General features: G+C 33.5%; 1 protein-coding gene across 12 annotated transcripts in view; it reads left to right on the plus strand.

Moving 5' to 3' along the window:
• The window catches only part of ANKRD44 (ankyrin repeat domain 44), a 344,653-nt gene that overhangs the window by 254,557 nt on the left and 74,937 nt on the right, over positions 1 to 15,159 (plus strand). For all 12 annotated transcript variants that reach the window (XM_031960264.1, XM_031960265.1, XM_031960267.1 and 9 more), the window contains exon 16: positions 1,383 to 1,494. In XM_031960264.1, the coding sequence (XP_031816124.1) occupies positions 1,383 to 1,494 (112 nt within the window). The remainder of the gene's footprint in view (positions 1 to 1,382; positions 1,495 to 15,159) is intronic.

Below are 15,159 nucleotides of genomic sequence, written 5' to 3' on the forward strand. Positions count from 1 at the left end.
AAGACATAATACCATTTATTTCTAGAGTTTAAAAAAAACTATTTGGCTTCATAGGCAAAAAAAAATCCAATCCAATATAATTTCTTTGACACCAATAATGTAATCGTAGAATTGAACACATTCTCTAATGGTCATCCAGTCACTCTGCATTCTGGAAAGATTTTATCATTTCAAACAGATAGGCAGTCATCCTAGTTGAAGCTTTTCAGGGAAGGCAATTTAATCCCCTTTTTCTATAACCTGTTCCCTTGTTTACAGCTCTGTATAGGGGATTTTTCAAATCAAACCTAAAGGCTAGTGGTACAATTTAAGTCCATTTCTTCACATTTGGTGGTTAATATAATAACTCTTCATTGTCCTTGAAGCATGTTCATTCTCTTTCTTAAGCTTTCAGTATATTGTCTGGGCTAAAATACCTGCCTTTCTTTTATCTGAATTCATGATGCCTATTTACTAACCTTTTAACCATCACTTAAAATCTATTTGGAAAATAAGATTTAAAACAAAAACAAAACCATTTGGAAGAGGAGTATGGCTGTTGAAATAACTGGATTACTTCTTTTATTTTTTATACTTTGGGACATGGGTTTCTTCAAATTGCAATCTCATGATTTTGAGAACAGAGAGGTTAATTATACTGAGATAGACAGAACTATAATTTCTCCTCATGGCAACTCCTTCTTACCAAAATATGCTCTAAAATTTAGAATGACAGAAGCAAGATGAAGTAGTAAGCTTCTGAAAAGCCTAAAAAATGATGCATGAAAGGTTCTTTGTTAGTCTAAAGCATAAAATGTCAATAATAAGAATTTTAATTTTAGGGGTTCTTAGAAGCCTGTGAAATTATCAAGAATATTTTATTGGAAATGTGGAAATATGTATAGAAGAGTTGTACATGTTTAACATATATTGAATTATGTGCTGTCCAGGGGAGGAGGTCCAGGGGAGAAAGGGGTCAGGAGGTGGGAGGAAAGGAGGGAGAAAATTGAAACACAAGAGTGTTTTGAACAAAACAAGTTTTGCAAGAGTGAATGTTGAAAACTATCTTTGCTTTTATTTTGAAAATACCCTTGCTCTTTGTGTTGCAAATTTTTCTCCCTCCCTTCCCCTCCACCCTCTCTCTTAGACAGCAAGTAATCCACTATATGTTAAACATGTGCAATTCTTCTATACATAGTTCCACATTTATCCTTTGCATATATTTTGAAAATAAATCCTTATTTGATTCCAAAAAAAAAAAAAAAAAAAAACACCAAAACATTTTATCAGGAAGTAGTGATGTCATTCTTTATGACTTTGGTGACTAAAGATTGTAAATGGATGTTCTTTGATGTCTTTACAAACAAAAACAAGCTAAAGGATGCCTCACTGTCCATTTACAGATGCCTGGAATTTCTACTTCAAAATGATGCAAACCCATCAATTCGGGACAAGGAAGGTTATAACACTGTACATTATGCTGCAGCCTATGGGCACCGGCAATGTTTGGAATTGGTGAGTATCTTTTTTGCCATCTTGAAATATTGAAACACTAATGATTGCCCAGGAAAAAAATTGTCTTTACCCAAGTGATCTCTGGAAAGTTTTACTAAAATCTAGGCCATCCCAAATGCATGCCCTCCAACTCCTCCTCCTTAAAGATTCTTCTGAACCCATTCTTCCTTGTTTCCATCTCTCCCCTCTTTCTTCTCCCAGCTACTTGCTTAGTCATTTCTTTTCTCTCTTTCTTGTATTTCTGCCATACATATCTTCCTTTTATCTACAAACATTGAGTATTTATTTTCCTGAAACATTCTTTCCCTAAATTCTGATAATTTCTTTGAATTACTATCCTATCTCTTGCTTTTTTACTGACAAACTTCTTTAAAAATTTTTCATTTATTTATTTATTTTAAAGGCTCACTTTTTTAGATTTTGAGTTTCCGTTCTCTCCATCCCCTACCCATTGAGAAGGCAAGGAATATGATATCAATTATGCATGTGAAGTCATGCAAAACATGCTTATTAGGCATGCTCCAAAAAAAAAAAAGGGCAAAGAAAAATGCTTCAGTCTGCCCTCAGAGTTCATCATTTCTTATTCTGGAGATGGATAGTATTTTTCATCATTACTTTGATGATTACTAACAAACTTCTTGAGAGATTAGTCTATACTTGTTTCCTCTACTTTCTCATTCAGCTTTTATTGAAACAGCGCTCTCAAGAAGATGCTGGTGACATCCTAACTACCAAACCTGGTAGTCTTTTTTCAGACCTCCTTTCTGACCTTTCTGACTTGCCTTTGACCCTATTGCCTGATCAGAACCTTCATCTTTACTTCTTTTCTTCTTTCTTTGCTTCAATATTTGGATTCTCTTAGTTCGGTTCTGTCATCTCTGATCTTACATATGCAAAGGTATTGCATGTTCTTATATCTCTTTCATTGGCTTTTCTTTCTACTCCTTAAATGTTGACATACTTTCATCTCTTCTGTCTCTCTGCTCTTTTTGTCATGAATCTTTCCATTTTTAGGGCTTCAAATGTCACCCTCCACTTACTGTACAAATCAGTATCTCTAGTCCCAACTTCACTCCTCAACTCTAAGTTTAAATTTCACATTTCCATTGTAGGATATGATATTGTGATAGTCTTTTTCTAAAAATAAATTTTTATTGTTATCTTTTATTTTCACATGACTTATATATACCACCATATCCTTCACTCCTTATCATAAAGTCTTGACTGGCCTTGCTGCCATCCTTCAAAGTCCATGTGAATATACCTACTCAGTGTTGCCAGATTAATTTTTAGTAAAGTATACTAATAATAGATTTTGTGAAATCTTCTTCCACTGAAATTTTAATGGTTTCTTCATTGCCTACCAAATAAAGTCAAAATTTCTTGGGTTGGCATTCAAAGGCCTCCACCACTTGGTCTGAATTTACTTTTCTAGACTTATCTTGCACTAATTTTTTTCACACACTCAACTCTAGCCAAATGGTACCTCATTCCAATTCCTGATCAGTCCCAGAGTCTTCTCCTGTTTCTATTCCTTTGCTTATGCCTTTTCCTTTAACTGGAATACTCTTAATAGTTCTCATAGTTCTTGTCTATATAATTCTTACTAATCCTTTTACTGCTAAATTAAATGCCATCTCCACTCTCCTTCCACAAAACCTGCTACCTACCTCTCACTGTATTCTCTCATTCTACTTTGAATTATGGCTATTTATATACATTCCTTGCTCCTTTTTCAAGCATAAGCTTAATATGGATATTAAGAATGGGAAAACAGCAGTAGGCTTATGAGAATCTCAGAATATCCCTAAGATTCTCTGATCTGAAGTTAGTAAGTAGCTACTTGAGTTTCTGTCATTCAAGAGTATTATTTGGATGTCTGTCCTTGTTCAATCTCATTCCTTATAACAACTATATTTAGAAACATTCAGTATCTGAAACCCACTGCTTTCTGCCTAAGAAATTCTGCCAATCAGTCAACGAGGATTAATTAGGTCCTCAGTATGGATCAGGGACATGGCATCATTTTTGATTAGGTAATTTGAGATTCATCTTCTTATTTTACTCAGGTTTGTTTTTCTTTGAATAATTTCAGAATCATTACACTTAATATAAAAGAAAATACTTGAATTTAATCAGTTTCACAATCTTTTGAGGACTTGGTAAAGAATACAGCTACCTTCTTTCTTTCTTATTTTTTAATATCTAAGTTGAAATAATCAAATAATCCCTAAGCCTCTTTTCTATTATCCAGGCCAATTAATAGTTTTTTTTTTTCTGTAGCTTAAAGCTTGTCAGCTCAATTTAAATGATACTTACTGAAGAGCTATTGTGGGGAAAATACCTAATTTAACAAACCTGTCCTCTTAAAAGGTCATATTCTTTAGGGTTAAGAAACATGATCATTCATATTCCATTCATTTGATTTTTTTGTTCACTGTTACCATTTATGAAGAATTACCAAGTCTTCTTTATTGTACTTTATATAGATGTCAGTACCTATCTGCACTGAACTTGAAAGTGACACTACTATCTATTATTTATTTCCTCATTTACTTCCACAGCAACTTTATGGAAAAGAGGAAAATATCAGAGATCTTTTGAAAAATTTCATCTACCTCTTGTAATTAGGTTCATTTCTAGATGAAGTCTGAAATTTTGAATATCAAACCTTACTCCCTGAAATTTGACCACATGGTCAAGAATCAGGGCAGATTTTGGTATGTTCCCCAGAATTTGCATCATAAAGTGGGCTAATTATTTAGTGTAACGTTATTAGCAGATGTAAGAGTTAGCATAGGAAAAACAAATGATAGAATTTGTTGCTGATTTTAAGGAAAGCAGCCCATGCAACTGTATTCCATAGTATGTTAAGGGGTAAATGTAATTTTCCAAAGTAATGCTTTTTCTGTTTGAAAGTCAATTTTACCTAAATGCATCATCATTATATTTTCAATATAATAATCACATTGTTAAATATTATTACTTTAATAACATGTGGCATTTAAGGGTAGGGGTTTTTAAGTTATTAGTCCAGACAATAGCATTGAATCTCACAGCCTCATAATTTTTAAGAATAATTGTCAATAATCCCTTTTAAAATATCAAAGTAGTACACTATTGCTTTCATTCTTAAGATGTAGGCATTTATATGACATTTCTCTTATCCAATGAAAAGGCTTTCTGTTAACACCAGAGTTTCACAAGTCCTGCCTGATGATGAAATTATCCTTCTGATTAGATCAACACTTGACAACCCTGTCTTGTATGTTAGAAAGAGATGGTTATTTATGGCAATTATAAGGCCCAGAAAAAAATGAGTAGGGAGATCTTATGATCTTATTCTGAACTGCCAATTAAAAAGGCCTATTTGTCTACAAAGGGGCCTGAACTGTGGGCATTTTGAAAGGAAAAAAAGGGTTTTTTCTTCATTATTCTTTATTTCATCTTTCTTTACATTTTCTTCATTTATTCTTCATTTCATCTTCATATTCTTCATTACATATTAGCTATTTAAAACAACAGAGAGGCTTAGATCAAAGTGAGTTTTTATTTATTTTCTTTGGTTCAAAAGCAGCATTTATTGGGGATGAAATACTTTCTAAACTCTTTTGTGAGCACAATTCCCCCTAAATAGCATGATTGACTATGCAAGACATTAACATCCCTATCAATATTTAATTCTGGATTCATGTCTGTGTCAATTTTTGGGCAAAGGAGAACTATACTACTTGATCATATATCTGCTCTTAGAGGAAAAAAAGAGCGGAAAAGAGTTCCCACTAAGATAGCTCTAAAAGTTTTGCCCCTTGGGAACTGTATTGGAATCTAAAAAACTAGGTTGATACAACTGTGAAATTTGTCATTTGAATCTCCATATTTTTCTCACCATTTATACCTCTGTACCATGAATTATAATAACAATATGCATGTGATTAAATATATCAGATTGATTTTTTTGTATGTTTTATTTAATTATGATACCAGATTCTGTACATATAAACTTCGTGTACATACTTTGTTAATTGCAAAATCATGGTTATCTGTTCAATTTTAGTTATTCAGAGGAAATAATTTATATATTCAGCATTTTTGTTACATCAAAAATTAGATATTTTTTTCACATTCAACATCAAAAAACACATGTGGATAGAGAGACTTGACTAATAAGCCCACTGTGAAAATAATATTAAATTTGAGAAGAAGGAAGCGTTTGAAAGAGAATAGATTTTATTCTCTCATATTCCACCATCATCCCTTTTCAATGTCTGTTACACTTGTTGGGTAAGCAGATGTAGAGGGCTGGAACTATTGGATTGATGCACTGAGGTCGGGACTGCTGAGCACTTGAGGCTAACTTCTGATTGGACAATACTCTATGGGCATATATTTGCAAAATGGTCCTTTCCACTATCTGTACTGGCTCAATGATTGGTGTATAGAGGATTGTAGGAGGGACTAGTGGGGGGAGTAAGACTGTCCAGGGACACACTCTAGGCGGTAGAAGAGAGAAAAGGCAGTGGGGGAGATTCTACTTCCATCCTGTTCAACCCTGCATCTGGGGCCAAAAATAAAGATTGAGGACTTTTGCTTATCCTGACTCTGGCTGATTCTGGGGTGTCCTGGGTCCTAGCACAATCTTTACAAGCAGAAAGAGAAAGTATAGGAAATGAATCCCTAATTGGAATTTGTATGTGGGGTGTATGTGTGTCTGTGTGTAAGTTTACAGAGGAGTAACATTTTTTTCATGACATTAGTTAAATGACAGTGAATATAAAGATACTTATGCCATGGTACTGAAATGAAACAAATAGGAGTGCCATAATAGTTGCAGCAGTAACATAGAGAGATCAAGAACATTTAAAAATGTTTATCTTTCTAAATAGTTCTTTTTTTTTATTTCTTTTCTTTTATTTCTCTTTCCCTTCCCATCCCATTATCATATTTCTTCTTCTTCTATCAGTAAGACAAAGGAATTATAGAGATTATTCCCATATTCAATGTGACTTTTTGATAATCCTGGATAAAAGCAATGTTTTTATGTGTGGACTTTCTCTAAACTCTGGATTCCTAACAACCAAGAGATACTGGTTCTGAATAACTTCATGAAATGTTAAACGCTGTGTTTGTCTTAGAGTGGAAGTACTGGAATCCTTACTGATGTTTCTGAATAAGAGTATATACTTATGTTCATTAGACTTAATTACATAGCCATCTCCTAGCAAATAAATAGAATGAATAGTATACTTGGTTAGCTAGATGAGGTAACAATCAAGTCAGAGCTCAGGAATGAAGGAGTTATCTAAAAGAGGAGATTAGGGAGATGTTGGTAGTATATCACCACATACAGTACTATGGCTGCCTGCTTATGAGAATCTCTGAAAGGGTTTTTCTTCATTGACAAAGTTTTTAGATCCTTAGCATTGCAGAAATATGGTCCTCAAAAGTTCTAAAGATTCTCAATATATTATCACCCAAGCCAGAATTGAATTGAAATCAACATGTTTAATCACCATTTTTTGGGAAAAGAAGGAAATCATTTAGAAGGGCTATTAGAGAAGACAGTGGGTGCTCTCTCTTTGGAGATCTTCAGGCCAAGGCTAGATGATCATTTGTGTGGGATGTTCTCTTCATGTGTAAAATGGAGGGCATTGAACTTGGTTTCTAAAATCTCTTCTAATTGTTTGTCTATAATCCTGTGACTGTTGGTCTGGTATAGTGTGGACTAAGTATCTTCGGAAGTTCCTTTTTACTCTAAGAACTACCATCATTCTGAAATTCCCAAAGTAATTTTCGGTCTCTAGAATCCATTGTTTTATACCTAGGATATACATCTTGCAATAATCTCTCAATGCACAGTGTTTCTCGAAAATAGCATGTCTTCTTCTTCCTTGCTCATTTTTTTTCCAGCATGTATGGGAACATGAAGGTCTATAGGGACTTTGAAAAAAGTTGGAGAGCTCATGGACATTCTTATTCATTTTTATGGAAGTAGTATAAGCTCAGATTATTTATTTATTTATTGCTGAGGCAATTGGGGTTAAGTAACTTGCCCAGGATCACACAGCTAGGAAGTATTAAGTGTCTGAGTCTGGATTTTAATTCAGGTCCTCTTGACTTCAAGGCTCGTGCTCTATCCATTGTGCCATCTACCTGCCGCTTATAAGCTCAGATTTTTTACCATAATTTTAAAGTCATTACATATTTGTTTGATAGTCAAATGTTTGATCATTTGTTTAATAGTTAAATAAAGCATTTACTAAGCACTTACTATGTGCCAAGAATAGTACTACGAGTTAGAAACATGAAGACAAGAAAAAGTAAGTTTTTGCCTTCCACGAACTTCTATTTTAGTGGAGAAAGAAAATACATAAAATCAAACTGGAAGTGTGGTGGTATGGTCGAGAAATGTTCATGAAGCATTTGGAATATAAAATATGTGTTGTTGTTTTTCCTGTAGTCAAGTCAGCTTTTACTTTTGCTTAGGCTGATATTAAGTTATCTCCACTCACATAGCCACCACCCTAGGGAACTTGCCTTGTCCAAGTACACATTAATAATGAAAAGAGGCAGTCAAGAGACCAGATGACAACAGGGAAACTCTAGATTAAAATTCTAGATTATTAATGTCTATGAATAAACCATTGTGTACATAGTCCACATATGAATAAAATAAAAGTTTGCTATAATTCTGACTGAATACTTAATTCTCTGATCCTTATTTTAACTAGCTTTGCTCTTTAACAGTTATTTAACTCAATATATGCCACCACCTTTGAACAAATACTGGTTTACACTAATGTATGGGATATTGGATTTATAAGTGGAATTTTTTTAAAGGTGACTTCTGTATAAATAAGTGAAATGTTTCTTGGATCATGAAAGTCTACTATGACTTTGAAAGAAATGATTCTTTAGAGCCAGTTCTGTACCCAGCAAACTCCATTAAATATTTCACAGATGGAATCTTCAGGGACTGTACATCCAATTATTTATAAACTGTAATTCATTTTCAGGGACTACCTGTTACAGTTGAAAGAGCCCTGCCCTTGTAATCGGGAAATAACTGGGTCCTAATCCTGACTAAGGCATTTACACAGCATACAGCCCTCAATGTACATCCACCTCACTTGTCCTCTCAGAGCCTCTACAAAATGAGGATAATAATATTTGTCCTAAGCTTACAGGATTGTTGTCAGCAATGTGCAGTGTGAAACATAATAACATATAAGTGAGAGCAACTCCTGCCCTCTCTGTAGCAATGAGATACTCTAGAGTTATAGGTATTCCCATTAAAACAATCACCATCTCTCCTAGTGATAGTAAAAAAAAAAAAAGAATCTTCCCAGATAGTTTGTTTTTGGTTTGGGGGGGGAGGTTGTGTGTTTTTTAAGCAGTAGTTTGTATTATCATACTATAGTAGTCTTTGGGATTTTTTTCAGAATCTCATAGTTTCTATGACCTTGGATTCAAATTCAAACACTACTTATTAAGTGCCTTCTACCATGCCAAGAACTTGGAAGATTAAAAATTTAAGGAAAACAGAGTATCTGCCTTCATGGAATTTATAGTGATCTTGAGCAGTCATCTCTGACATGAGGGCCATAGTTTCCTAAGAGTCAATGATTTGACCTCAAGAGCTGTATGATAAACTAGACAGAGGTGAGGAAGGTAGATCATATTGCATCATCCCAACAATAGCCAAACATGGGATTTGTCTCCACTACAATCATTCTATCATCATTTTCATCATCATCACCACAATTTTCATTTGTATAGCACTTTAAGATTTTCAAAGAGTTTGAAAAATATCTAATTTTTTTCTAACAACAACTCCAAGAGATAAACTATCCCCATTTTACATATAAAGAAACTGTGGCAAACAGATTGTTACCTGCTCAGTTACATAACTAATAATGCCCAAGACCAGATTTGAAGTCAGATTTTCTTTACTTCAGATCCAGACTTCTATCTATTATTCTTTCTACTTGTCTCTTTTTCCAGAACATTTTCATAGCTAACCATTTTCTTTCTTCTTCCTACCATTTTTTCCCCTCTGGGAAAGATACTTCTGATCTGTTGTAGTATAATATGGAGCCAGATGTCTGCACTCCTTCAGGCCACTGAACTTTTAAATCACCTTGTTCTATGAAAGATTTTACCAAGGACTCTTTGTAGGTAGGATAATGTATTATAAATCCAAAATAATCAGTATAAATATCATTACCCTACTAGATTACAAATTCCACAAAGGCAAAGATTGTTTTATCTAAACTATCTTCTCCACAACCTGGTATACTGTATGTTCTATGTATACTTGGTACTTGGATTTACTTGAAGGAGTAAAATGAAAATTAGAGGCTTCAAAATGGCAACTAGAGTTGTAAGATAGTACAAGAATACCACTTACTAAGACTTGCCAGATATGATGTATCCAGAAGGAAGAAGGAGAAATAATCATAAGAGATCCTGGAAAAGGCATCCTGATAAATAACTAGGATTTATCTACTGTTAAAAAAAACAACAACAATAAACAATTAAATACCAAAAACCATTCAGCTATTGAAGAAATAGTTTTCTTCATATTTAAACAAGAGGCATTTGGGAAGTAGGGAGAAAATTAAAAATAGATAGATAAATATAGACATAGAAATATATATATATATATAAGCTTTTTTTCTACAAGAAAAATGTAACATTTCCCCCAAGGTTTATGCAACAGAGTAATATATTCATACCCTCAAACAAAAAGGAAACATGTTTTAAATTCTCCTTAAGCCTCCAATGATTTGCACTGCCATGTTTTTCAACCAGCTGACATACTTGCCCCTGTTCAGGAGAATGAAGAGACCCATCTGTCCCAGACAATCATGTCAATCAGAGTTGGCCTAGCTCCACCTTTTAGAACTTAAAAGTCAATTGGCGACCAAGACAGTGAATGAAACATTGTCTTCAAGTTTTGAATGTGTTCTGAAACACATTCTAGCATTTGCTGACATTGCTTTTCATCTGAAACCTTGAATTTGTCTCTTCTTTCCTGCCTTTTACCCTTTTTTGTTCATTCAACTTTCTACCTATTTGCCATGATTTTATGGACTTAGAGGAATTACCTTGTTTATTAATTCCCCAAACTCTTATGATTTGAGGTTTTCAAGATAGACAGAGGGAGTCACCACTGGCTCTTCATTAGCTCTTTTTTGAGAAAGTATAACATTTCACAATTCTAATATTATTTGAATCTTCTTTGTAATTAATTTCCGTTACACCAAATTAGTTTCAGTCTTATTATTATAGAATGGATGTATATTCATCTGTTGAATCAACCTCTTATCCTGCCCTAGGATGGATGCTAATCCTCTAATTCTTAATATAGAGTATATAATACATTCCATTTTTTGCAAAAAATATAGGACCACACCCTTGACCCACTATGGGCCCACTTAGGCCTAGATTTACCCCTGTTCTAGAGGTCACTTGAGTTGCCACCCAATTAAATGTACCCAAACTAAGATAATTCATACAGAATATTTCTAACATAAAGTATATATTTTTTTATTTTCTGAAATATATGTGCAAATACATTTTTAAAAAACTTTAAGGAAAATAATCAAATAGTATTTATTGGATCCTCTAATGGTCCCAAAGCTATGCAAGAAGCGTAGTATACCAATGATAAGGTTGAATGATTGCTTCATGGTGTTCCTTTTTTCCATTTCATTTTATTTTTATTATATTTTAAAATGTATTGCACTAAATACAAAGTAAGAAAAAAATAGAATAGAAAAAAGAAAACAGAAGAGGAAAATAAAACAGAACAGAACATTGTCATATGCCCAGCAGAGAAGATTCAAAATGTATAACAAAATTTCATTTCAAGAAAGCATATGTAATAACAGAAGAAATTATATTCATGAGTCTCTATCTTTTTTATGCTTCCTTGTAAGTTATTCTTTTATCCTCCCTTGCACACTTTTAAAACTTTTTTTTTCTTTCATCCCCTTTGCCTCCACCAAGCAGGCTACAGTTAAGCATGGATATATATTATATATGCATATATAGATATATACATACACACAGATACATATATATACACACCTATCCACAGACCCACATGCATAGAAATATATCTATATAATACTTGCATAGAGCTATATGCATACATACCTACTAATATCTAGATATATACATATATATATATATACACACACACACACATACCCATATGCAAATATGCCTCTAAAACAATATTAATATGGCTGATATACAATATAGATTTCTCTCTTGATTTAATCTTTAAGTTTTACTTTGTCTGAAATCAGTGGTTACTATCTCTACTTTTTTTTTTCCTAAAAATTCTACTCCTGATTCTTGTTATAGTGTTTGTGTATATATCTCTTATTTCCCATCTCTGCTAACTCTTCTACTCCTTAATTTTGCTCTTTAACTTACCTTGCTATTACTTAACTTCCCCCCAACTCATGAAGATGTTCCTTGTGGAATAGCTCTACCTTGGCAAGATCCTTGTAATTAGAGGTTTGGTACTCAGTTTTTTAGCTCCAATTGGTACAAATTGACTTTAAGTACGTGGAGAAGAGGGGTGCATTCAAACCAAACTCATAAAATATCAAGTGATATATATATATATATATATATATATATATATATATATTTATATTCTTTTACAGTGAAAAATATAACTACTAGTCAACCAGGTTTGTTTGGTCAACTGGTTATTGCCTTATATTCCTAGTAGAACCTGTTTGGAAAGCCAAATTAAAATACGGATTATAAAGTAAGAGTAGTTAAATGATCTCAAGGAATATTGATTTCATGCTCTGATTATCTGGTATACTTTGGAAACATTAAAAGAAAACTTAGAAGTATAAAGAAACTTGAGATCTTTCCCTAGTTTTTAGATGCTATAAGTCATGAGACTTGAATACATTCTATAAAATCCCCTACAAATGATCATCCAGTGTAGGATTGAGCATCTGTAACAATTGGGAGCTCATTAACTTATTTAGGTAGCCTATTTCACTGAGTAGTTCTAGTGTTAGATAGATCTTCTTATATTGGTCCCTAATCTGCTTCCATGTAATTTCTTCTTGTTAGACTTGGTGTTGTCCAATCTGTTCCCTGGGGTCAAGAAAAATAAGTACAATTCTTTTTATGTTTAAAAAGGTTAGTGATCTTGGCCTTGCTTCCTGGCAAGAGTCTAGAATTTATAATTAAAGGCATACAAAAAGGAAAGAATGCATCATTACAGGGAGCCAACATGGTTATACCAAAAACAGATCAAGTAATTCCTTATAGATAGAATTTTTCAGAATCACACAAAGAAAAATATCAAATTATTAGGGATTTTCTTGAGAGTTATAATTTTTCATTGACTTGGGCTATTACTACACCCTTTTTGGTCAGAATTATTAGAATGGTAAATCTGGGGTAAATATAATTTCCTGAAGTATTTCACAAAGCCTCTTGTGGAAATGATGGCAAAATGTGGGTTAGCCAAGAATATTACAAGAAAGATACAAAACCTATTGTTTTGATACAGTGGTGTGCTGGAAATGTTTAATAACCAGCCTTCTGGAGGAAAAAGTATATACAACACACTTAAATTTAATCTCTGCTATTAACATTTTCTTCTTTCAACAAAACAATGCATCAAGTCCTGATTTGTAGCACATTTTCCAATTTCTGAGATGTTATCATTCACAATGAAAATTTAGGAATTAGCTCTTACAAAGCCTGTCCAAGTTAGCTTTCGCATACTCTTGTGATGTCAGTTTGGAATGAGTTTGTTTATGCCCTTTATATTTAGTTCCATGTTTTTAATATAATATCATACAATTGTGTTTTGTCAATGCCTATATTTAATCAATTTAATAATTGGGACCATGCTTATCAAATTTATAGATTACAAATGGGTAGGAGAACTAGGAACATATTGGTTTACCTAATCAAGGTCCAAAAGCTTTTTTTTGGCAATTTAGAGTGTTGTGACATATCTAATGGGGTGAAATTTTTAAAAAGTAAATTTAACTTCTTACATTTGGTTAAAAACCATTCAACTTCACAAGTATAAGATGGAAAAGGTGTGTCTAGAAAACAATTCACTTGAAAAGATCCTAAGGATTTTAGTGAACTGCAAGTTCATTACGTATCAAAATGCTGGGACTCCCCCAAAGTTGATTAAATGTCAGGTTGCATTAAGAGAGGCGATATCCAAGTGGTGAAAATCCTGATGTACTCTATCTTGGGTAAGAACACATCTGGTAGTATTGAATTCAGCTATTTTAGGAAGGACATTAATAAAGAAGAAGGTAAAGCTGGTGAAGGACTTTGAGATCATACCATATGACAACTAGCTGGGGAGGTGTCAACCTGGAGAAAAACATGCAAATGATAGAGGGAGTGGAATTTATGAGAGATTCCTTTAAGTATCCGAAGGCTCTTCATGTGCATGAAAGATTATATTTATTCTGCTTGGTGCCAGAAGTTCAGAATTAGGAACAATGGGTTAAAAATACAAAAACTCAAATTTAAGCTTAATGTAAGGACATTTTAACAATTATGCTATCCCAATCGTGCTTTATTTAGAGGCCATGAAGGAGATGTAGAAGATGTAGACTATTTTCCCCGATAATAGGAGGTACTCTGGAAAAACTTGGATGTCCAGTTGTCCTATGTGTTATGGACAAGATACTGACAGGACAAGTATCCTGAGATACTGATAGTCTTTAAAATCATTCTGGCTATATGATCCCTATACAAATGAGTATCATAAAACCAAAGGAACATAGATTTAGCATTGTAAGGGACCTTGGAGATCTGAATCCAAGCTCCTGATTCCAGGTATAACATAAAATCACTTACCCAGGATCACATAGTAACTCTCATGGACAGAATTCAAACTGTAGTCTTCTTCATACCAAGTTTATCACCCTTTCTACCACTGACCTTTCATTTAACAATTTGTCTTGGAATTTTTATAAGCACCAAAAGTTTTTCATTTAAACTGCCCAGATTTCAGAATATTTATATCAGTTTAACTAATGGCAATGTCCCCTGCACATTGTCAGAGAACCATTTAAACACTCTGGTTCTCCAATTCTCTTTTTCCTTGAATTCATGTTATTATGTCCATCTGACTTCATAGTATCACGAGATAAGAGCATAGCCTTGCTAGGATTATATAGCTCATTTTACCTTAGCTACAATTTAGGGTGGCTGCCCTCTAACAATGATATAGGGGTGCATATGTTATCTCTTAATCACAGTGCATTGGTTGAGTTATAGGCAATGCTATATAGTGTGTGCTAAACCTTGTTGATTTAGAGTGATTTAACATTGGCCCCAGATTTCTGGGTCCATTTCATAATTTATGATAACAGCCCCCTTTCTACCTTCTATACAATACACAATATGTATACTAATTTGTATTTGTATAGCATTGAACCTCCCAACCACCCTGTAAATGCTAATTTTCTTTTTTTAAAAGATGAGACTAAGGTCCAATTTGTTAAATGATTTGCCCAACAAATAGTTGTTGAAGGTAGAACAGGGACTCCTGACTTCTAGCCTTGTGTTCTGTCTTCTTTCATTACAACAGAGTATATAGAACCTTGGGCAAATGACTTCACTTCCCTAGAGTTCACTTTT

Source organism: Sarcophilus harrisii, chromosome 3, assembly GCF_902635505.1.
Source record: "Sarcophilus harrisii chromosome 3, mSarHar1.11, whole genome shotgun sequence".
NCBI lineage: Eukaryota > Metazoa > Chordata > Mammalia > Dasyuromorphia > Dasyuridae > Sarcophilus > Sarcophilus harrisii.